The sequence below is a fragment of the Oncorhynchus kisutch genome, unplaced genomic scaffold (genome assembly GCF_002021735.2).
Source record: "Oncorhynchus kisutch isolate 150728-3 unplaced genomic scaffold, Okis_V2 scaffold806, whole genome shotgun sequence".
Taxonomy (NCBI): domain Eukaryota; kingdom Metazoa; phylum Chordata; class Actinopteri; order Salmoniformes; family Salmonidae; genus Oncorhynchus; species Oncorhynchus kisutch.
Genome location: NW_022262751.1, coordinates 115277 through 139879, shown reverse-complemented (window position 1 = coordinate 139879; position 24603 = coordinate 115277). Strand labels below are relative to the sequence as shown.

At 44.8% G+C, this 24603-nt stretch overlaps 2 protein-coding genes across 3 annotated transcripts in view; both read left to right on the top strand.

The window, feature by feature from the left end:
* Positions 1–2707: 2707 nt before the first annotated feature.
* On the top strand, positions 2708–14925 carry LOC116362188 (clarin-2-like). The gene is made up of 4 exons (XM_031816498.1): positions 2708–3535; positions 7157–7278; positions 11269–11326; positions 14034–14925. Exons 1-4 carry the CDS (start codon positions 3283–3285, stop codon positions 14303–14305), a joined length of 705 nt encoding a protein of 234 aa, XP_031672358.1. The 5' UTR covers positions 2708–3282; the 3' UTR covers positions 14306–14925.
* A 4126-nt stretch (positions 14926–19051) lies between these two features.
* Positions 19052–24603, top strand: part of LOC116362184 (cytosol aminopeptidase) — a 33869-nt gene continuing 28317 nt past the window's right edge. The window contains exons 1-7 of one of the 2 annotated variants that reach the window (XM_031816492.1): positions 19052–19276; positions 20962–21077; positions 21206–21260; positions 21974–22079; positions 23250–23409; positions 23503–23667; positions 24235–24290. In XM_031816492.1, coding sequence (XP_031672352.1) covers positions 19184–19276; positions 20962–21077; positions 21206–21260; positions 21974–22079; positions 23250–23409; positions 23503–23667; positions 24235–24290 — 751 coding nt within the window. In that variant the 5' untranslated portion in view covers positions 19052–19183. The remainder of the gene's footprint in view (positions 19277–20961; positions 21078–21205; positions 21261–21973; positions 22080–23249; positions 23410–23502; positions 23668–24234; positions 24291–24603) is intronic. The other variant, XM_031816493.1, reaches the window with a different exon arrangement.

Genomic DNA, 24603 nt, shown 5'->3' with positions numbered 1-24603 from the left:
TGGTGGAAGGTGTGGGCATCTCTTCCTTGGAGATGGTCATAGGTGAGGGTTGTGTGGTGGAAGGTGTGGGCATCTCTTCCTTGGAGATGGTCATAGGTCAGGGTTGTGTGGTAGAAGGTGTGGGCATCTCTTCCTTGGAGATGGTCATAGGTCAGGGTTGTGTGGTAGAAGGTGTGGGCATCTCTTCCTTGGAGATGGTCATAGGTGAGGTCTTTGTGGTGGAAGGGCATCTCTTCCTTGGAGATGGTCGTAGGTGAGTTGTGTGGTGGAAGGGCATCTCTTCCTTGGAGATGGTCATAGGTGAGGGTTGTGTGGTGGAAGTTGTGGGCATCTCTTCCTTGGAGATGGTCGTAGGTGAGGGCTTTGTGGTGGAAGGTGTGGGCATCTCTTCCTTGGAGATGGTCGTAGGTGAGGGCTTGTGGTGGAAGGTGTGGGCATCTCTTCCTTGGAGATGGTCATAGGTGAGGGCTTTTTGGTGGAAGGTGTGGGCATCTCTTCCTTGGAGATGGTCGTAGGTGAGGGCTTTGTGGTGGAAGGTGTGGGCATCTCTTCCTTGGAGATGGTCGTAGGTGAGGTCTTTGTGGTAGAAGGTGTGGGCATCTCTTCCTTGGAGATGGTCGTAGGTGAGGGCTTTGTGGTGGAAGGTGTGGGCATCTCTTCCTTGTAGATGGTCATAGGTGAGGTTTGTGTGGTGGAAGGTGTGGGCATCTCTTCCTTGGAGATGGTCGTAGGTGAGGGCTTTGTGGTGGAAGGTGTGGGCATCTCTTCCTTGGAGATGGTCATAGGTCAGGGTTGTTTGGTAGAAGGTGTGGGCATCTCTTCCTTGGAGATGGTCGTAGGTGAGGTCTTTGTGGTAGAAGGTGTGGGCATCTCTTCCTTGGAGATGGTCGTAGGTGAGGGCTTTGTGGTGGAAGGTGTGGGCATCTCTTCCTTGGAGATGGTCGTAGGTGAGGTCTTTGTGGTAGAAGGTGTGGGCATCTCTTCCTTGGAGATGGTCGTAGGTGAGGGCTTTGTGGTGGAAGGTGTGGGCATCTCTTCCTTGTAGATGGTCATAGGTGAGGGTTGTGTGGTGGAAGGTGTGGGCATCTCTTCCTTGGAGATGGTCGTAGGTGAGGGCTTTGTGGTGGAAGGTGTGGGCATCTCTTCCTTGGAGATGGTCATAGGTCAGGGTTGTGTGGTAGAAGGTGTGGGCATCTCTTCCTTGGAGATGGTCGTAGGTGAGGTCTTTGTGGTAGAAGGTGTGGGCATCTCTTCCTTGGAGATGTTCGTAGGTGAGGGCTTTGTGGTGGAAGGTGTGGGCATCTCTTCCTTGGAGATGGTCATAGGTGAGGGTTGTGTGGTGGAAGGTGTGGGCATCTCTTCCTTGGAGATGGTCGTAGGTGAGGGCTTTGTGGTGGAAGGTGTGGGCATCTCTTCCTTGGAGATGGTCGTAGGTGAGGTCTTTGTGGTAGAAGGTGTGGGCATCTCTTCCTTGGAGATGGTCATAGGTCAGGGTTGTGTGGTGGAAGGGCATCTCTTCCTTGGAGATGGTCGTAGGTGAGGTCTTTGTGGTAGAAGGTGTGGGCATCTCTTCCTTGGAGATGGTCATAGGTCAGGGTTGTGTGGTGGAAGGTGTGGGCATCTCTTCCTTGGAGATGGTCATAGGTCAGGGTTGTGTGGTGGAAGGGCATCTCTTCCTTGGAGATGGTCATAGGTGAGGGCTTTGTGGTGGAAGGTGTGGGCATCTCTTCCTTGGAGTTGGTCGTAGGTGAGGGTTGTGTGGTGGAAGGGCATCTCTTCCTTGGAGATGGTCATAGGTGAGGGTTGTGTGGTGGAAGGTGTGGGCATCTCTTCCTTGGATATGGTCGTAGGTGAGGGCTTTGTGGTGGAAGGTGTGGGCATCTCTTCCTTGGAGATGGTCATAGGTGAGGGTTGTGTGGTGGAAGGTGTGGGCATCTCTTCCTTGGAGATGGTCGTAGGTGAGGGCTTTGTGGTAGAAGGTGTGGGCATCTCTTCCTTGGAGATGGTCGTAGGTGAGGGTTGTGTGGTGGAAGGTGTGGGCATCTCTTCCTTGGAGATGGTCGTAGGTGAGGGTTGTGTGGTGGAAGGTGTGGGCATCTCTTCCTTGGAGATGGTCATAGGTGAGGGTTGTGTGGTGGAAGGTGTGGGCATCTCTTCCTTGGAGATGGTCGTAGGTGAGGGCTTTGTGGTAGAAGGTGTGGGCATCTCTTCCTTGGAGATGGTCGTAGGTGAGGGTTGTGTGGTGGAAGGTGTGGGCATCTCTTCCTTGGAGATGGTCGTAGAATCTAACGTCTTTTTCTGTATTTTGATAACCAGCGGCTATCGTCCTATTTCTGCTCTGCATTGGTTGGGCTTTTGCATTGTACACATTATATATATATATATATATATATATATATATATATATATATATATATATTATTGTACACAAAGTATATTTCCACAGAATCCAGCTGTGATCAGGACCTGACGGTAGTATAGACACAGACAAGCTCCTTTAAGACTGGTTTTAAAGAAGAGAATGAGAGGAGGTGGAGAGGAGAGGGGGAAGAGTTGAAGAGAGAGAAAGAGAGAGAGGGGGAGGGTGAAGAGTGGATGAGAGAGAAAGAGAGAGAGAGAGGAGGGTGAAGAGTGGATGAGAGCGAGAGAAGGAGAGAGAAGGACGGAGAGAGGAGGGTGAAGAGTGGATGAGAGAGAGAGAGGAGGGTGAAGAGTGGATGAGAGAGAGGGAAGGAGAGAGAGAGAGGAGGGGTTGTTAGTAGGGCAGAATGTAACTCAGTGACTAGCAGCCCTATAGCGTGCTGGGATCAAGTTTCTTCCTGTCTGTAACAGATCCCTCTGATCTGACCAACACAGACTGGATCTCAGCTTTTAATGGTAGCCTCTCTACCAGCTATCACAACAAGCTGTTTCATTTCACAGCGTTCTGATGTTATGACCGACACATCGACTGACACAACAACTCCGGACTGGATGATGCGACCCTTGGGATGCCTGGGAGGTGTTCCCATGGTCTCTGCTTGAAAAGTGGCGCTGAATACAAAGGAGACGAGGAGACGAGAGGACCGTAACACCGCCGCCTCTCTCCCGTAGCCTGTGAGGTGTTCCCATGGTCTCTACTTGAAAAGTGGCGCTGAATACAAAGGTTGTAAGAGAGGACGAGAGGAGACGAGAAGTAGCCGTGTGAAGCGATGAACAGATAGACATGGAGGTGGATTTTAAAGACATTTGTTGTTATTGTTGTTGTTGTTTATCCAAACCCGGCGCCCTGACAGACTGACCATGCCATCGCTGTGGAAACAGTTGACCTTTTCCTTTGCCACTCTGCTCTGCGTGCTCTCTGCCACTCTGCTGCTGGTTGCCCTGGCGACCGAGCGCTGGGTCAGCGGGAGGATCCTGTGTGGTACCGGGGCAGAGCTGGTCAGCGCCAACTGTTCTGAACTGGACAAGTTCACCGGACACATCTACTACGGCCTGTTCCAGGGTCAGAAGACTAGGAGGTGTGGACTGGGAAACCGCAGCACCAAGATATACAGTAAGGGGGGTATCTACTACAGACTGTAGTGGGGATATATCTACTACAGACTGTTAAGGGATATATCTACTACAGACTGTTATGGGGGGGGTATCTACTACAGACTGTTATGGGGGGGTATCTACTACAGACTGTTATGGGATATATCTACTACAGACTGTTATGGGGGGGTATCTACTACAGACTGTTATGGGGGGGTATCTACTACAGACTGTTATGGGATATATCTACTACAGACTGTTATGGGGGGGTATATCTACTACAGACTGTTATGGGATATATCTACTACAGACTGTTATGGGGGGGTATATCTACTACAGACTGTTATGGGATATATCTACTACAGACTGTTATGGGGGGGATATATCTACTACAGACTGTAGTGGGGGTATATCTACTACAGACTGTTATGGGGGGGTATCTACTACAGACTGTTATGGGGATATATCTACTACAGACTGTTATGGGATATATCTACTACAGACTGTTATGGGGGGATATATCTACTACAGACTGTTATGGGATATATCTACTACAGACTGTTATGGGGGGATATATCTACTACAGACTGTTATGGGATATATCTACTACAGACTGTTATGGGATATATCTACTACAGACTGTTATGGGATATATCTACTACAGACTGTTATGGGGATATATCTACTACAGACTGTTATGGGGATATATCTACTACAGACTGTTATGGGATATATCTACAGTGTTCCCCTCTGCATAATTGAAACACACTGACTAGACCAAATATAAACATTATATACAGTGTCCAGGTTTTATCATGTTTATATACAGTACATAAACACACTGACTAGACCAGTACATAAACACACTGACTAGACCAGTACATAAACACACTGACTAGACCAGTGCATAAACACACTGACTAGACCAGTACATAAACACACTGACTAGACCAGACTATTATATACAGTACATAAACACACTGACTAGACCAGTACATAAACACACTGACTAGACCAGTGCATAAACACACTGACTAGACCAGTGCATAAACACACTGACTAGACCAGTACATAAACACACTGACTAGACCAGTACATAAACACACTGACTAGACCAGACTATTATATACAGTACATAAACACACTGACTAGACCAGTACATAAACACACTGACTAGACCAGTACATAAACACACTGACTAGACCAGTGCATAAACACACTGACTAGACCAGTACATAAACACACTGACTAGACCAGTACATAAACACCTAACCCTAACCCTAGACCAGTACATAAACACCTAACCCTAACACTAGACCAGTACATAAACACCTAACCCTAACCCTAGACCAGTACATAAACACCTAACCCTAACCATAGACCAGTACATAAACACACTGACTAGACCAGTGCATAAACACACTGACTAGACCAGTACATAAACACACTGACTAGACCAGTACATAAACACCTAACCCTAACCCTAGACCAGTACATAAACACCGAACCCTAACACTAGACCAGTACATAAATACCTAACCCTAACCCTAGACCAGTACATAAACACCGAACCCTAAAACTAGACCAGTACATAAACACCTAACCCTAACCCTAGACCAGTACATAAACACCTAACCCTAACCCTAGACCAGTACATAAACACCTAACCCTAGACCAGTACATAAACACCTAACCCTAGACCAGTACATAAACACACTGACTAGACCAGTACATAAACACACTGACTAGACCAGTACATAAACACCTAACCATAACCCTAGACCAGTACATAAACACCAAACCCTAACACTAGACCAGTACATAAATACCTAACCCTAACCCTAGACCAGTACATAAACACCTAACCCTAACACTAGACCAGTACATAAACACCTAACCCTAACCCTAGACCAGTACATAAACACCTAACCCTAACACTAGACCAGTACATAAACACCTAACCCTAACACTAGACCAGTACATAAACACCTAACCCTAACACTAGACCAGTACATAAACACCTAACCCTAGACCAGTACATAAACACCTAACCCTAACCCTAGACCAGTACATAAACACCTAACCCTAACACTAGACCAGTACATAAACACCTAACCCTAACACTAGACCAGTACATAAACACCTAACCCTAACCCTAGACCAGTACATAAACACCTAACCCTAACCCTAGACCAGTACATATACACACTGACTAGACCAGTACATAAACACCTACCCCTAGACCAGTACATAAACACCTAACCCTAACCCTAGACCAGTACATAAACACCTAACCCTAACCCTAGACCAAATCAAATCAAATCAAATTTATTTATATAGCCCTTCGTACATCAGCTGATATCTCAAAGTGCTGTACAGAAACCCAGCCTAAAACCCCAAACAGCAAGCAATGCAGGTGGAGAAGCACGGTGGCTAGGAAAAACTCCCTAGAAAGGCCAATACCTAGGAAGAAACCTAGAGAGGAACCAGGCTATGTGGGGTGGCCAGTCCTCTTCTGGCTGTGCCGGGTGGAGATTATAACAGAACATGGTCAAGATGTTCAAATGTTCATAAATGACCAGCATGGTCGAATAATAATAAGGCAGAACAGTTGAAACTGGAGCAGCAGCACAGTCAGGTGGAAGTTGAAACTGGAGCAGCAGCATAGCCAGGTGGACTGGGGACAGCAAGGAGTCATCATGTCAGGTAGTCCTGGGGCATGGTCCTAGGGCTCAGGTCAGTTGAAACTGGAACAGCAGCATGGCCAGGTGGACTGGGGACAGCAAGGAGTCATCATGTCAGGTAGTCCTGGGGCATGGTCCTAGGGCTCAGGTCAGTTGAAACTGGAACAGCAGCATGGCCAGGTGGACTGGGGACAGCAAGGAGTCATCATGTCAGGTAGTCCTGGGGCATGGTCCTAGGGCTCAGGTCCTCCGAGAGAGAGAACGAAAGAGAGAAGGAGAGAATTAGAGAACGCACACTTAGATTCACACAGGACACCGAATAGGACAGGAGAAGTACTCCAGATATAACAAACTGACCCCAGCCCCCCGACACATAAACTACTGCAGCATAAATACTGGAGGCTGAGACAGGAGGGGTCAGGAGACACTGTGGCCCCATCCGAGGACACCCCCGGACAGGGCCAAACAGGAAGGATATAACCCCACCCACTTTGCCAAAGCACAGCCCCCACACCACTAGAGGGATATCTTCAACCACCAACTTACCATCCTGAGACAAGGCTGAGTATAGCCCACAAAGATCTCCGCCACGGCACAACCCAAGGGGGGGCGCCAACCCAGACAGGATGACCACAACAGTGAATCAACCCACTCAGGTGACGCACCCCCTCCAGGGACGGCATGAGAGAGCCCCAGTAAGCCAGTGACTCAGCCCCTGTAATAGGGTTAGAGGCAGAGAATCCCAGTGAAAAGAGGGGAACCGGCCAGGCAGAGACAGCAAGGGCGGTTCATAAACAGTACATAAACACCTAACCCTAGACCAGTACATAAACACCTAACCCTAGACCAGTACATAAACACCTAAATGTAGTTTCGTAAATCATTTAACATCTGAAAAAAGGACAAATCTGAGGCCCTCATTGGCCTGATGTGTGTGTGTGTGTGTGTGTGTCCAGTCTTCCCTACTCTGGTACAGACCCTGAACACAGGTCTCCATGTGATGGTGATAGTCTTCCTGTTGGTGGCCGTGGGGTTTACTCTGCTCAGCCTCTCAGTCTCTATCTACAACGCACGCAAGGTAGGGGCTATGTGGTGTGACGATGATGTGTGTGTGTTTGGTTTTATAGTGTATATCTGTGTGTGTGGTGTTATAGTGTATATCTCTGTGGTGTTATAGTGTATATCTCTGTGTGTGTTATAGTGTATATCTCTGTGGTGTTATAGTGTATATCTCTGTGGTGTTATAGTGTATATCTCTGTGGTGTTATAGTGTATATCTCTGTGTGGTGTTATAGTGTATATCTCTGTGGTGTTATAGTGTATATCTCTGTGTGGTGTTATAGTGTATATCTCTGTGTGGTGTTATAGTGTATATCTATGTGGTGTTATAGTGTATATCTCTGTGGTGTTATAGTGTATATCTCTGTGGTGTTATAGTGTATATCTCTGTGTGGTGTTATAGTGTATATCTCTGTGGTGTTATAGTGTATATCTGTGTATGTGTGTGGTGTTATAGTGTATATCTCTGTGTGTGGTGTTATAGTGCATATCTCTGTGGTGTTATAGTGTATATCTCTGTGTGGTGTTATAGTGTATATCTCTGTGTGTGTTATAGTGTATATCTCTGTGTGTGTGGTGTTATAGTGCATATCTCTGTGTGGTGTTATAGTGTATATCTCTGTGTGGTGTTATAGTGTATATCTCTGTGTGGTGTTATAGTGTATATCTCTGTGTGTGTGGTGTTATAGTGTATATCTCTGTGTGGTGTTATAGTGTATATCTCTGTGTGGTGTTATAGTGTATATCTCTGTGTGGTGTTATAGTGTATATCTCTGTGGTGTTATAGTGTATATCTCTGTGGTGTTATAGTGCATATCTGTGTGTGTGTGTGTGTGGTGTTATAGTGTATATCTCTGTGGTGTTATAGTGTATATCTCTGTGGTGTTATAGTGTATATCTCTGTGTGGTGTTATAGTGTATATCTCTGTGTGTGTTATAGTGTATATCTCTGTGTGTGTGGTGTTATAGTGTATATCTCTGTGTGTGTGGTGTTATAGTGTATATCTCTGTGTGTGTGGTGTTATAGTGTATATCTCTGTGGTGTTATAGTGCATATCTCTGTGTGTGTGTGTGTGGTGTTATAGTGTATATCTCTGTGGTGTTATAGTGTATATCTCTGTGTGGTGTTATAGTGTATATCTCTCTGTGGTGTTATAGTGTATATCTCTGTGTGGTGTTATAGTGTATATCTCTGTGTGTGTGGTGTTATAGTGTATATCTCTGTGTGTGTGGTGTTATAGTGTATATCTCTGTGTGTGTGGTGTTATAGTGTATATCTCTGTGGTGTTATAGTGTATATCTCTGTGGTGTTATAGTGTATATCTCTGTGTGGTGTTATAGTGTATATCTCTGTGTGGTGTTATAGTGTATATCTCTGTGTGGTGTTATAGTGTATATCTCTGTGGTGTTATAGTGTATATCTCTGTGTGTGTGGTGTTATAGTGTATATCTCTGTGTGTGTGTGTGTGGTGTTATAGTGTTTATCTGTGTGTGTGTGGTGTTATAGTGCATATCTCTGTATGTGTGTGGTGTTATAGTGTATATCTCTGTGTGGTGTTATAGTGTTTATCTGTGTGTGTGTGTGTGTGGTTTTATAGTGTATATCTCTGTGGTGTTATAGTGTATATCTCTGTGTGTGTGTGGTGTTATAGTGTATATCTCTGTGTGTGTGGTGTTATAGTGTATATCTCTGTGTGTGTGGTTTTATAATGTATATCTCTGTGTGGTGTTATAGTGCATATCTCTGTGTGTGTGTGTGTGTGGTGTTATAGTGTATATCTCTGTGTGTGTGGTGTTATAGTGTATATCTCTGTGTGTGTGTGTGTGGTGTTATAGTGTATATCTGTGTATGTGTGTGGTGTTATAGTGTTTATCTGTGTGTGTGTGGTGTTATAGTGCATATCTGTGTGTGTGTGGTGTTATAGTGTTTATCTGTGTGTGTGTGGTGTTATAGTGTATATCTGTGTATGTGTGTGGTTTTATAGTGTATATCTCTGTGTGGTGTTATAGTGTATATCTCTGTGTGTGTGTGTGGTGTTATAGTGTATATCTCTGTGTGTGTGTGTGGTGTTATAGTGTATATCTCTGTGGTGTTATAGTGCATATCTCTGTGGTGTTATAGTGTATATCTCTGTGTGTGTGTGTGGTGTTATAGTGTATATCTCTGTGTGTGTGTGGTGTTATAGTGTATATCTCTGTGGTGTTATAGTGCATATCTCTGTGGTGTTATAGTGTATATCTCTGTGTGGTGTTATAGTGTATATCTCTGTGTGTGTGTGGTGTTATAGTGTATATCTCTGTGGTGTTATAGTGTTTATCTCTGTGGTGTTATAGTGTATATCTCTGTGGTGTTATAGTGTATATCTCTGTGGTGTTATAGTGTATATCTCTGTGGTGTTATAGTGTATATCTCTGTGGTGTTATAGTGTATATCTCTGTGGTGTTATAGTGCATATCTCTGTGTGTGTGTGTGTGTGGTGTTATAGTGTATATCTCTGTGGTGTTATAGTGTATATATCTGTGTGGTGTTATAGTGTATATCTCTGTGTGTGTGTGTGGTGTTATAGTGTATATCTCTGTGGTGTTATAGTGTATATCTCTGTGTGGTGTTATAGTGTATATCTCTGTGTGTGTGTGGTGTTATAGTGTATATCTCTGTGTGGTGTTATAGTGTATATCTCTGTGGTGTTATAGTGTATATCTCTGTGTGTGTGTGGTGTTATAGTGTATATCTCTCTGTGGTGTTATAGTGTATATCTCTGTGGTGTTATAGTGTATATCTCTGTGTGTGTGTGTGTGGTGTTATAGTGTATATCTCTGTGTGTGGTGTTATAGTGTATATCTGTGTGTGTGTGTGTGTGGTGTTATAGTGTATATCTCTGTGTGTGTGTGTGTGGTGTTATAGTGTATATCTCTGTGGTGTTATAGTGCATATCTCTCTGTGTGTGTGTGTGGTGTTATAGTGTATATCTCTGTGTGTGGTGTTATAGTGTATATCTGTGTGTGTGTGTGTGGTGTTATAGTGTATATCTCTGTGTGTGTGTGGTGTTATAGTGTATATCTCTGTGTGGTGTTATAGTGTATATCTCTGTGTGTGTTATAGTGTATATCTCTGTGGTGTTATAGTGTATATCTCTGTGGTGTTATAGTGAATATCTCTGTGTGTGTGTGGTGTTATAGTGTTTATCTGTGTGTGTGTGTGGTGTTATAGTGTTTATCTGTGTGTGTGTGTGGTGTTATAGTGTATATCTCTGTGTGTGTTATAGTGTATATCTCTGTGGTGTTATAGTGTATATCTCTGTGTGGTGTTATAGTGTATATCTCTGTGTGTGTGTGGTGTTATAGTGTATATCTCTGTGGTGTTATAGTGTATATCTCTGTGGTGTTATAGTGTATATCTCTCTGTGGTGTTATAGTGTATATCTCTGTGGTGTTATAGTGTATATCTCTCTGTGGTGTTATAGTGTATATCTCTCTGTGGTGTTATAGTGTATATCTCTGTGGTGTTATAGTGTATATCTCTGTGTGGTGTTATAGTGTATATCTCTGTGGTGTTATAGTGTATATCTCTGTGTGGTGTTATAGTGTATATCTCTGTGTGTGTGGTGTTATAGTGTATATCTCTGTGTGGTGTTATAGTGTATATCTCTGTGTGTGTGTGGTGTTATAGTGTATATCTCTGTGTGGTGTTATAGTGTATATCTCTGTGTGTGTGTGGTGTTATAGTGTATATCTCTGTGTGTGTGTGGTGTTATAGTGTATATCTCTGTGTGTGTTATAGTGTATATCTCTGTGTGTGTGTGGTGTTATAGTGTATATCTCTGTGTGTGTGGTGTTATAGTGTATATCTCTGTGTGTGTGTGGTGTTATAGTGTATATCTCTGTGGTGTTATAGTGTATATCTCTGTGGTGTTATAGTGTATATCTCTCTGTGGTGTTATAGTGTATATCTCTGTGGTGTTATAGTGTATATCTCTGTGGTGTTATAGTGTGTATCTCTGTGTATCAGGTTCCCTACCAGAGCATTAAAGGCCCCACTGGACTCTACATCTGGAACACCATAGCAGGTACACACATACACACACACACCACTACACACACACACACACCACTTACTATCTTGGTAATGCCCACCAATGTTCTTTGTTTCATTGTGGGGACTACCTTGTTAATGTGGGGACTACCTTGTTAATGTGGGGACTACCTTGTTAATGTGGGGACTACCTTGGTAATGTGGGACTACCTTGGTAAAGTGGGGACTACCTTGGTAATGTGGGGACTACCTTGGTAATGTGGGACTACCTTGGTTTTGTGGGGACTACCTTGGTTTTGTGGGGACTACCTTGGTAATGTGGAGACTACCTTGGTAATGTGGGGACTACTCTGGTAATGTGGGGACTACCTTGGTAATGTCCACCAGGGTGAATGTTCCTTGTTTCATTGTGGGGACTACCTTGGTATTGTGGGACCTACCTTGGTAATGTGGGGACTACCCTGGTAATGTCCACCAGGGTGAATGTTGTTTCATTATGGGGACTACCTTGGTAATGTGGGGACTACCCTGGTATTGTCCACCAGGGTGAATGTTGTTTCATTATGGGGACTACCTTGGTAATGTGGGGACTACCCTGGTAATGTCCACCAGGGTGAATGTTGTTTAATTATGGGGACTACCTTGGTATTGTGGGGACTACCCTGGTATTGTCCACCAGGGTGAATGTTGTTTCATTATGGGGACTACCTTGGTAATGTGGGGACTACCCTGGTAATGTCCACCAGGGTGAATGTTGTTTAATTGTGGGGACTACCTTGGTAATGTGGGGACTACCTTGGTAATGTGGAGACTACCTTGGTAATGTGGGACAACCTTGGTAATGTCCACCAGGGTGAATGTTGTTTCATTATGGGGACTACCCTGGTAATGTGGGGACTACCCTGGTAATGTCCACCAGGGTGAATGTTGTTTAATTGTGGGGACTACCTTGGTAATGTGGGGACTACCTTGGTAATGTGGAGACTACCTTGGTAATGTGGGACAACCTTGGTAATGTCCACCAGGGTGAATGTTGTTTCATTATGGGGACTACCCTGGTAATGTGGGGACTACCTTGGTAATGTCCACTAGGGTGAATGTTCCTTGTTTCATTGGGGGGACTACCTTGGTAATGTCCACCAGGGTGAATGTTGTTTAATTGTGGGGACTACCTTGGTAATGTGGGGACTACCTTGGTAATGTGGAGACTACCTTGGTAATGTGGGACAACCTTGGTAATGTCCACCAGGGTGAATGTTGTTTCATTATGGGGACTACCCTGGTAATGTGGGGACTACCTTGGTAATGTCCACTAGGGTGAATGTTCCTTGTTTCATTGTGGGGACTACCTTGGTAATGTGGAGACTACCTTGGTAATGTGGGGACTACTCTGGTAATGTGGGGACTACCTTGGTAATGTCCACCAGGGTGAATGTTCCTTGTTTCATTGTGGGGACTACCTTGGTATTGTGGGACCTACCTTGGTAATGTGGGGACTACCCTGGTAATGTCCACCAGGGTGAATGTTGTTTCATTATGGGGACTACCTTGGTAATGTGGGGACTACCCTGGTATTGTCCACCAGGGTGAATGTTGTTTCATTATGGGGACTACCTTGGTAATGTGGGGACTACCCTGGTAATGTCCACCAGGGTGAATGTTGTTTAATTATGGGGACTACCTTGGTATTGTGGGGACTACCCTGGTATTGTCCACCAGGGTGAATGTTGTTTCATTATGGGGACTACCTTGGTAATGTGGGGACTACCCTGGTAATGTCCACCAGGGTGAATGTTGTTTAATTGTGGGGACTACCTTGGTAATGTGGGGACTACCTTGGTAATGTGGAGACTACCTTGGTAATGTGGGACAACCTTGGTAATGTCCACCAGGGTGAATGTTGTTTCATTATGGGGACTACCCTGGTAATGTGGGGACTACCCTGGTAATGTCCACCAGGGTGAATGTTGTTTAATTGTGGGGACTACCTTGGTAATGTGGGGACTACCTTGGTAATGTGGAGACTACCTTGGTAATGTGGGACAACCTTGGTAATGTCCACCAGGGTGAATGTTGTTTCATTATGGGGACTACCCTGGTAATGTGGGGACTACCTTGGTAATGTCCACTAGGGTGAATGTTCCTTGTTTCATTGGGGGGACTACCTTGGTAATGTCCACCAGGGTGAATGTTGTTTAATTGTGGGGACTACCTTGGTAATGTGGGGACTACCTTGGTAATGTGGAGACTACCTTGGTAATGTGGGACAACCTTGGTAATGTCCACCAGGGTGAATGTTGTTTCATTATGGGGACTACCCTGGTAATGTGGGGACTACCTTGGTAATGTCCACTAGGGTGAATGTTCCTTGTTTCATTGTGGGGACTACCTTGGTAATGTCCACCAGGGTGAATGTTCCTTGTTTCATTGTGGGGACTACCTTGGTATTGTGGGGACTCTCCTCTCCTCTCCAACCTCTCTTCTCTCCCATCTCCTCTCCTCTCCAACCTCTCTTCTCTGCCATCTCCTCCTCTCCTCTCCTCTCCAACCTCTCTTCTCTCCCATCTCCTCTCCTCTCCTCTCCTCTCCCATCTCCTCCTCTCCTCTCCTCTCCTCTCCTCTCCTCTCCTCTCCTCTCCTCTCCTCTCCTCTCCTCTCCTCTCCTCTCCTCTCCTCTCCTCTCCTCTCCTCTCCTCTCCTCTCCTCTCCTCTCCTCTCCTCTCCTCTCCTCTCTCCTCCAGGGGTGTTTGGGTCGTTAGCCGTCCTGTGTTTCTTAGCAGCTGTCAGACATCATCGGTTAACGGAACGTGTCTCTAACTACCAGGAGACTCTTTTCCATTTCTCCATTCTGGATGAGCGACTGGATTGGTCCTTCTGGCTAGGCGTGGCCAGCGTCGCTACGCACGGTGTGGTGTGTGTTGTCGTGGCAATGAGCCGAATCAAACTGCCCAAACCACAGAACAAGAAACAGTCCGAGCAGCCAACTGTCACCGCTGAAGTCCTCATGTACTGACACACACACACACACACACACACACACACACGTTAGTGGGACATTATCTACTAGCCTGCTGTAATCAACACGACACTGGGTCTATCAACTGTCTATAGAAACTGTAATCTACACTGGGTCTATCTACTGTCTATAGAAACTGTAATCTACACTGGGTCTATCTACTGTCTATAGAAACTGTAATCAACACTACACTGGGTCTATCTACTGTCTATAGAAACTGTAATCTACACGACACTGGGTCTATCAACTGTCTATAGAAACTGTAATCTACACTGGGTCTATCTACTGTCTATAGAAACTGTAATCTACACTACACTGGGCCTATCTACTGTCTCTAGAAACTGTAATCTACACTACACTGGGTCTATCTACTGTCTCTAGAAACTGTAATCTACACTACACTGGGTCTATCTACTGTCTCTAGAAACTGTAATCTACACTACACTGGGCCTATCTACTGTCTATAGAAACTGTAATCTACACTACACTGGGTCTATCTACTGTCTATAGAAACTAATCTTCACTACACTGGGCCTATCTACTGTCTATAGAAACTGTAATCTACACTGGGTCAATCTACTGTCTATAGAAACTGTAATCTACACTGGGTCTATCTACTGTCTATAGAAACTGTAATCTACACTACACTGGGTCTATCTACTGTCTATAGAAACTAATCTACACTGGGTCTATCTACTGTCTATAGAAACTGTAATCTACACTGGGTCTATCAACTGTCTATAGAAACTGTAATCAACACGACACTGGGTCTATCTACTGTCTATAGAAACTGTAATCTACACTGGGTCTATCAACTGTCTATAGAAACTGTAATCAACACGACACTGGGTCTATCTACTGTCTATAGAAACTGTAATCAACACTGGGTCTATCTACTGTCTATAGAAACTGTAATCAACACGACACTGGGTCTATCTACTGTCTATAGAAACTGTAATCTACACTGGGTATATCTACTGTCTATAGAAACTGTAATCAACACTACACTTGGTCTATCAACTGTCTATATAAACTGTAATCTACACTGGGTCTATCTACTGTCTATAGAAACTGTAATCTACACTGGGTATATCTACTGTCTATAGAAACTGTAATCAACACTACACTGGGTCTATCAACTGTCTATAGAAACTGTAATCTACACTGGGTCTATCTACTGTCTCTAGAAACTGTAATCTACACTACACTGGGTCTATCTACTGTCTATAGAAACTAATCTTCACTACACTGGGCCTATCTACTGTCTATAGAAACTGTAATCTACACTGGGTCAATCTACTGTCTATAGAAACTGTAATCTACACTGGGTCTATCTACTGTCTATAGAAACTGTGATCTACACTGGGTCTATCAACTGTCTATAGAAACTGTAATCAACACTACACTGGGTCTATCTACTGTCTATAGAAACTGTAATCTACACGACACTGGGTCTATCAACTGTCTATAGAAACTGTAATCTACACTGGGTCTATCTACTGTCTATAGAAACTGTAATCTACACTACACTGGGCCTATCTACTGTCTATAGAAACTGTAATCTACACTGGGTCAATCTACTGTCTATAGAAACTGTAATCTACACTGGGTCTATCTACTGTCTATAGAAACTGTAATCTACACTGGGTCTATCTACTGTCTATAGAAACTGTAATCTACACTACACTGGATCTATCTACTGTCTCTAGAAACTGTAATCTACACTACACTGGGTCTATCTACTGTCTATAGAAACTAATCTTCACTACACTGGGCCTATCTACTGTCTATAGAAACTGTAATCTACACTGGGTCAATCTACTGTCTATAGAAACTGTAATCTACACTGGGTCTATCTACTGTCTATAGAAACTGTAATCTACACTGGGTCTATCAACTGTCTATAGAAACTGTAATCAACACGACACTGGGTCTATCTACTGTCTATAGAAACTGTAATCAACACTGGGTCTATCTACTGTCTATAGAAACTGTAATCAACACGACACTGGGTCTATCTACTGTCTATAGAAACTGTAATCTACACTGGGTATATCTACTGTCTATAGAAACTGTAATCAACACTACACGGGGTCTATCAACTGTCTATAGAAACTGTAATCTACACTGGGTCTATCTACTGTCTATAGAAACTGTAATCTACACTGGGTATATCTACTGTCTATAGAAACTGTAATCAACACTACACTGGGTCTATCTACTGTCTATAGAAACTGTAATCTACACTGGGTATATCTACTGTCTATAGAAACTGTAATCAACACTACACTGGGTCTATCAACTGTCTATAGAAACTGTAATCTACACTGGGTCTATCTACTGTCTCTAGAAACTGTAATCTACACTACACTGGGTCTATCTACTGTCTATAGAAACTAATCTTCACTACACTGGGCCTATCTACTGTCTATAGAAACTGTAATCTACACTGGGTCAATCTACTGTCTATAGAAACTGTAATCTACACTGGGTCTATCTACTGTCTATAGAAACTGTGATCTACACTGGGTCTATCAACTGTCTATAGAAACTGTAATCAACACTACACTGGGTCTATCTACTGTCTATAGAAACTGTAATCTACACGACACTGGGTCTATCAACTGTCTATAGAAACTGTAATCTACACTGGGTCTATCTACTGTCTATAGAAACTGTTATCTACACTACACTGGGCCTATCTACTGTCTATAGAAACTGTAATCTACACTGGGTCAATCTACTGTCTATAGAAACTGTAATCTACACTGGGTCTATCTACTGTCTATAGAAACTGTAATCTACACTGGGTCTATCTACTGTCTATAGAAACTGTAATCTACACTACACTGGATCTATCTACTGTCTCTAGAAACTGTAATCTACACTACACTGGGTCTATCTACTGTCTATAGAAACTAATCTTCACTACACTGGGCCTATCTACTGTCTATAGAAACTGTAATCTACACTGGGTCAATCTACTGTCTATAGAAACTGTAATCTACACTGGGTCTATCTACTGTCTATAGAAACTGTAATCTACACTGGGTCTATCAACTGTCTATAGAAACTGTAATCAACACGACACTGGGTCTATCTACTGTCTATAGAAACTGTAATCAACACTGGGTCTATCTACTGTCTATAGAAACTGTAATCAACACGACACTGGGTCTATCTACTGTCTATAGAAACTGTAATCTACACTGGGTATATCTACTGTCTATAGAAACTGTAATCAACACTACACGGGGTCTATCAACTGTCTATAGAAACTGTAATCTACACTGGGTCTATCTACTGTCTATAGAAACTGTAATCTACACTGGGTATATCTACTGTCTATAGAAACTGTAATCAACACTACACTGGGTCTATCAACTGTCTATAGAAACTGCTGGAGCGCATGCTACAGGTGGGTGTTGCTATGGTGACCAGTGAGATATACCTGCTGGAGCGCATGCTACAGGTGGGTGTTGCTATGGTGACCAGTGAGATATACCTGCTGGAGCGCATGCTACAGGTGGGTGTTGCTATGGTGACCAGTGAGATATACCTGCTGGAGCGCATGCTACAGGTGGGTGTTGCTATGGTGACCAGTGAGATATACCTGCTGGAGCGCATGCTACAGGTGGGTGTTGCTATGGTGACCAGTGAGATATACCTGCTGGAGCGCATGCTACAGGTGGGTGTTGCTATGGTGACCAGTGAGATATACCTGCTGGAGCGCATGCTACAGGTGGGTGTTGCTATGGTGACCAGTGAGATATACCTGCTGGAGCGCATGCTACAGGTGGGTGTTGCTATGGTGACCAGTGAGATATACCTGCTGCAGCGCATGCTACAGGTGGGGGTTGCTATGGTGACCAGTGAGCTGAGATAAGGCAGGGCTTTACCTAGCAGAGACTTGTAGATAACCTGTAGCCAGTGGGTTTGGCGACGAGTATGAAGCGAGGACCAACCAACGAGAGCGTACAGGTCACAATGGTGGGTAGTATATGGGGCTTTGGTGACAAAACAGATGGCACTGTGATAGACTGCATCCAGTTTGCTGAGTAGAGTGTTGGAGGCTATTTTATAGATGACCGAAGTCGAGGATCGGTAGGATGGTCAGTTTTACGAGGGTATGTTTGGCAGCATGAGTGAAGGATGCTTTGTTGAGATATAGGAAGAAGATTCTAGATTTAATTTTGGACTGGAGATGCTTAATGTGAGTCTGGAAGGAGGAATGGGCCAAAATTCACCCAACTTATTGTGGGAAGCTTGTGGAAGGCTACCCGAAATGTTTGACCCGAGTTAAACAATTTAAAGGCAATGCTACCAAATACTAATTGAGTTTATATAAACTTCTGACCCACTGGGCATGTGATGAAAGAAATAATTCTCTACTATTATTCTGACATTTCACATTCTTAAAAATGAAGTGGTGATCCTAACTGACCAAAGACAGGAGATTTTTACTAGGATTAAATGTCAGGAATTGTGAAAAACTGAGTTTAAATGTATTAGGCTAAGTGTACGTAAACTTCTGACTTCAATTGCATGTGTACATCTAATATGTGTATATACATATGAAAGTTAAGTTAATAAATAAGAATCCAAAATGTTCAGTGGTTGGGTTTCTGTGGAGATTCATTTGGTATTGTTTCGCAAACCCGTCGATAGGTGGCGACAGAGTTCATTTTCTTTTAAAACTGAACATTTCAAAGAAGAAAACCAAGACAGCTGGAGTCGGTTACTAATGACGTAACAGTTTATGCGACAGGTGAAGGTCGGAAGACAAACCTTCCCAACGTGTTTATCCATCTACAGTACTACTCTCTGATCAATCTCATTCCCCCTGAGAGACGGATATAATAAAACCCAGATACGATGCGGTTGTTAAGTGGAGCGGTGTTGCGGGCCACGATGAGACACCGCTGTCGCTACTTTTCTGTGGCACAAAACAACTGGAACGCCAGAAAAGTAAGTTTAATAAAGTCTAGATAACAATAGATTCCCTTGACCCAGTTCCATTACACAGAGTTAAAGTCATTGGACGGAGGCGGTTTGGTTAAGATTCCCGACGCTCGGTTTGAACATGAACGCATAAGGACTTTAACTTAAATATCAGCGATAGTTTTCTAAAAAACACAAAAGGTTAGATTGAAATAAACCTATTTTTTCGGGTTCTAGTTTCCACACCGCCATATCTCCATGTTTACAGCGCTTGTTTCCAGAAAGCAGCGGTTAGACGGAGTCGACCGGTGGTGATAATTATCAATGTAACTCCGAACAGCGGGGCGTAAATCCGCTGCGGACGTTCCGTGCTGCCCGGACCGCTCGCTGGTTGGTCCATCCACACCAGACGCGACCAGGATACGCAGCTTGAAATATCAACATCAACTCTGAACCGAATTTATTCATTTGGGGACAGGTCAAAAATATTTACCATTTATGTCCCGGGATATAAACACTAGGTTGTCGTTGTACCTGCAATGAAAATGAAAGGTCTTCTTCGATGAGGCTTAATGGCGGTTGACATCCAGTAGCTGTTGCATTACCGCCACCTACTAGACTGGAGTATAACTCGCTTATACTGTTCTTAATTATCTTTCCTCAAAGTCATTTAAAAAAAGAAAAATAAATACCCTACTTTTTAACACTACACTCTCAAATAATAATAATAAATACCCTACTATTTAAATCTATTTAGTCCTACTTCAGGCCAACAGTCAGAGGATGGGACACCACCACTCAACCCACCCTGTAACTCGTCTGATGTCTCTCACACCCAAACACCTCTCTGCAGCTGCCAACACAACCTCTATTTCCTGAGACTTACGTTCCATCCCTGCAGTACAGTTGATAACTATTACTATGAATGCTGAAGATCCAACTTTACTGAAACATATATATGTTGGTTTATATCTCTGTTCTGGGTCAGATCTACTACACCCCTCCTCTCAGGATTCACCCCCCTGTTCTGGTACAGATCTACTACACCCCTCCTCTCAGGATCCACCCCCCTGTTCTGGTACAGATCTACTACACCCCTCCTCTCAGGATCCCTCCCTCTGTTCTGGGTCAGATCTACTACACCACTCCTCTCAGGATCCCTCCCTCTGTTCTGGTACAGATCTACTACACCCCTCCTCTCAGGATCCCTCTCTCTGTTCTGGTACAGATCTACTACACCCCTCCTCTCAGGATCCCTCTCTCTGTTCTGGTACAGATCTACTACACCAGTCCTCTCAGGATCCCTCTCTCTGTTCTGGTACAGATCTACTACACCCCTCCTCTCTGTTCTGGTACAGATCTACTACACCCCTCCTCTCAGGATCCCTCCCTCTGTTCTGGTACAGATCTACTACACCCCTCCTCTCAGGATCCCTCCCTCTGTTCTGGTACAGATCTACTACACCCCTCCTCTCAGGATCGCTCCCCCTTGGCCCATCTTCTCCTGTCTTCACTGCCTCAGCATATGTCAACTCCTGCACCACTCTAACCCTGGGAACCTCAACCTGCCTCTCTCACAACTCCTATCAATAGTCCTGTGACTGTTATGTACAGCTAGCCACAGCCTTCTACTGTCTGTTGTTGTTGCTGCTGCTGTGCTAGTAGCTAGCTAGTGTGTTGACTGGTTGTGTTGACTGTGTGTGTCCACACAGGGTCTGGTACTCGGCGTTTACGAGAGTGAGGAGGAGGACGACTCTCTCCATCTAACTGAATCAGCAGCTGGTGTCAACAGAGTTCTGTCTGGTAAACTGACTGAGCTGCTAAAGATGTGAGTCACACACACACACCTTCACACACACACACACACCTTCACACACACACACCTTCACACGCATCCTGTAAGAGTGTGTTTGTGTGTTGACGGGTGTAAAAACCTTCTCCTTGGTAACTCCTCAGATCAGGACCAGGTCTGAAGAAAGGGAAGAGCAGAATATTCTACGGTCTTCATGAGGTAATATATATTACCAGAATATTCTACAGTCTTCATGAGGTAATATATATTACCAGAATATTCTACGGTCTTCATGAGGTAATATATATTACCAGAATATTCTACAGTCTTCATGAGGTAATATATATTACCAGAATATTCTACAGTCTTCATGAGGTAATATATATTACCAGAATATTCTACAGTCTTCATGAGGTAATATATATTACCAGAATATTCTACAGTCTTCATGAGGTAATATATATTATCTGTAGTGACGCTGTAACAACAGATATTAAACTCGTCATCTCACTGAGCAGCAGGATGAGCAGATATTAAACTCGTCATCTCACTGAGCAGCAGGATGAGCAGATATTAAACTCGTCATCTCACTGAGCAGCAGGATGAGCAGATATTAAACTCGTCATCTCACTGAGCAGCAGGATGAGCAGATATTAAACTCGTCATCTCACTGAGCAGCAGGATGAGCAGATATTAAACTCGTCATCTCACTGAGCAGCAGGATGAGCAGATATTAAACTCGTCATCTCACTGAGCAGCAGGATGAGGCAGATATTAAACTCGTCATCTCACTGAGCAGCAGGATGAGGCAGATATTAAACTCGTCATCTCACTGAGCAGCAGGATGAAGCAGATATTATAGATGAGAGCAAGACGATACACGCTTAATAATTACTGTGTGTGGTGTGTGTGGTGTGTGTGTGTGCATACAGGACTTCCCATGCATAGCAGTAGTCGGTCTAGGGAGGAACTCTCTGGGTGTGTGTGGAACAGAATACTGGGACACCTGTAAGGAGAACATCAGGGCTGCTATAGCAGGTGAGTCTCTCCTTTTACGTGTGTGTGTGTGGTGTGTGGTGTGTGTGTGTGATGGTACCGTTCTTAGTGTTCAACACAACCTGCTCCACGTTTTATCAGTCAAATATTTAGTATGTTTTCTAAGAGGTAATAAACCAAGATGTCTTGATTGTGTCTGTCTTCCCAGCCCAGAGTTTATACTTGGTGGAGAAGCACCTCTCAGTACCAATAAACCTGTGACTCATATCGAATATGATTCTACACACTCTGCACAACTCTTAGGGCAACACAGATATTTTAATGTTGAAATTGATCAGAAGATTTGATTGGGAATCATTGATGGACAGAGATATGGGTTTAATGACAGCCAGTCTGTCTGGGTTCTCCAGAACCATGTGTTGACCCATATCGAGGTGGATGGGTTTAATAACAGCCAGTCTGTCTGTCAGGAGGCTGTAGGGTTCTCCAGAACCATGTGTTGACCCATATAGAGGTGGGTTTAATAACAGCCAGTCTGTCTGGGTTCTCCAGAACCATGTGTTGACCCATATAGAGGTGGGTTTAATAACAGCCAGTCTGTCTGGGTTCTCCAGAACCATGTGTTGACCCATATAGAGATGGGTTTAATAACAGCCAGTCTGTCTGGGTTCTCCAGAACCATGTGTTGACCCATATAGAGATGGGTTTAATAACAGCCAGTCTGTCTGGGTTCTCCAGAACCATGTGTTGACCCATATAGAGATGGGTTTAATAACAGCCAGTCTGTCTGGGTTCGCCAGAACCATGTGTTGACCCATATAGAGATGGGTTTAATAACAGCCAGTCTGTCTGGGTTCTCCAGAACCATGTGTTGACCCATATAGAGGTGGGTTTAATAACAGCCAGTCTGTCTGTCAGGAGGCTGTAGGGTTCTCCAGAACCATGTGTTGACCCATATCGAGGTGGATGGGTTTAATAACAGCCAGTCTGTCTGTCAGGAGGCTGTAGGGTTCTCCAGAACCATGTGTTGACCCATATAGAGATGGGTTTAATAACAGCCAGTCTGTCTGGGTTCTCCAGAACCATGTGTTGACCCATATAGAGGTGGGTTTAATAACAGCCAGTCTGTCTGTCAGGAGGCTGTAGGGTTCTCCAGAACCATGTGTTGACCCATATAGAGGTGGGTTTAATAACAGCCAGTCTGTCTGTCAGGAGGCTGCAGGGTTCTCCAGAACCATGTGTTGACCCATATAGAGGTGGATGGGTGTAATGACAGCCAGTCAGCAGCAGAGGGAGCTGTTCTTGGGCTGTTTACTTACGATGACCTGAAAACCAAGAAGAAGACCAGAGTCACCACACAGCTGCATGGCAGGTACACACATACACATACACCACACACACACACACACAGAGACACACACACACGGACATCCACTGACTCTCTGTAACCTGTGTGTGTGTCCAGTGGATGTGTGTCTGGCTGGGAGAAGGGCGTGTTGTACGGAGAGGGGCAGAACCTGGCCCGTTACCTGATGGAAGCTCCAGCCAATCATGTCACTCCGTCAGTTTTCGCTGACACCATCACAAACAGACTGGCTCCCTACGCTGACCACGTCATCGTCCATAAGAGGTACAGAGGGGTACTGGAGGGAGGGACTGGAGGGATGAGGAGGAAGAGGAGGGACTGGGGGGATGAGGAGGGACTGGGGGGGTGGGAGGGGGAGGAGGGACTGGAGGGATGAGGAGGGACTGGGGGGGTGAGGAGGGACTGGGGGGGTGGGAGGGGGAGGAGGGACTGGGGGGGTGGGAGGGGGAGGAGGGACTGGGGGGGTGGGAGGGGGAGGAGGGACTGGGGGGATGAGGAGGGACTGGGGGGGTGGGAGGGGGAGGAGGGACTGGGGGGATGAGGAGGGACTGGGGGGGTGGGAGGGGGAGGAGGGACTGGGGGGGTGGGAGGGGGAGGAGGGACTGGGGGGGTGGGAGGGGGAGGAGGGACTGGGGGGATGAGGAGGGACTGGGGGGTGAGGAGGGACTGGGGGGTGAGGAGGGACTGGGGGGGTGAGGAGGGACTGGGGGGGTGGGAGGGGGAGGAGTCAGGATGTAACATTTATTTATTTTTTTGTGTGTGTGTGTGTGTGTGTGTGTGTGTGTGTGTGTGTGTGTGTGTGTGTGTGTGTGTGTGTGTGTGTGTGTGCAGGTCTCAAGAGTGGATAGAGGAGCAGCAGATGGGAGCGTTCCTCAGTGTTTCTAAAGGTGATAGATGGGAGGGTTCCTCCGTGTTTCTAAAGGTGATAGATGGGAGGGTTCCTCAGTGTTTCTAAAGGTGATAGATGGGAGGGTTCCTCAGTGTTTCTAAAGGTGATAGATGGGAGGGTTCCTCAGTGTTTCTAAAGGTGATAGATGGGAGGGTTCCTCAGTGTTTCTAAAGGTGATAGATGGGAGGGTTCCTCCGTGTTTCTAAAGGTGATAGGTGGGAGGGTTCCTCAGTGTTTCTAAAGGTGATAGATGGGAGGGTTCCTCCGTGTTTCTAAAGGTGATAGATGGGAGCGTTCCTCAGTGTTTCTAA

Bases quoted from the DNA above. Each gene is read 5' to 3' on its own strand.
- LOC116362188 (XM_031816498.1), top strand. From the start codon at position 3,283: ATGCCATCGCTGTGGAAACAGTTGACCTTTTCCTTTGCCACTCTGCTC. The intron at 7,279-11,268 runs GTAGGGGCTATG...TCTGTGTATCAG, and splicing joins CTATCTACAACGCACGCAAG to GTTCCCTACCAGAGCATTAA. The intron at 11,327-14,033 runs GTACACACATAC...TCTCTCCTCCAG, and splicing joins CATCTGGAACACCATAGCAG to GGGTGTTTGGGTCGTTAGCC.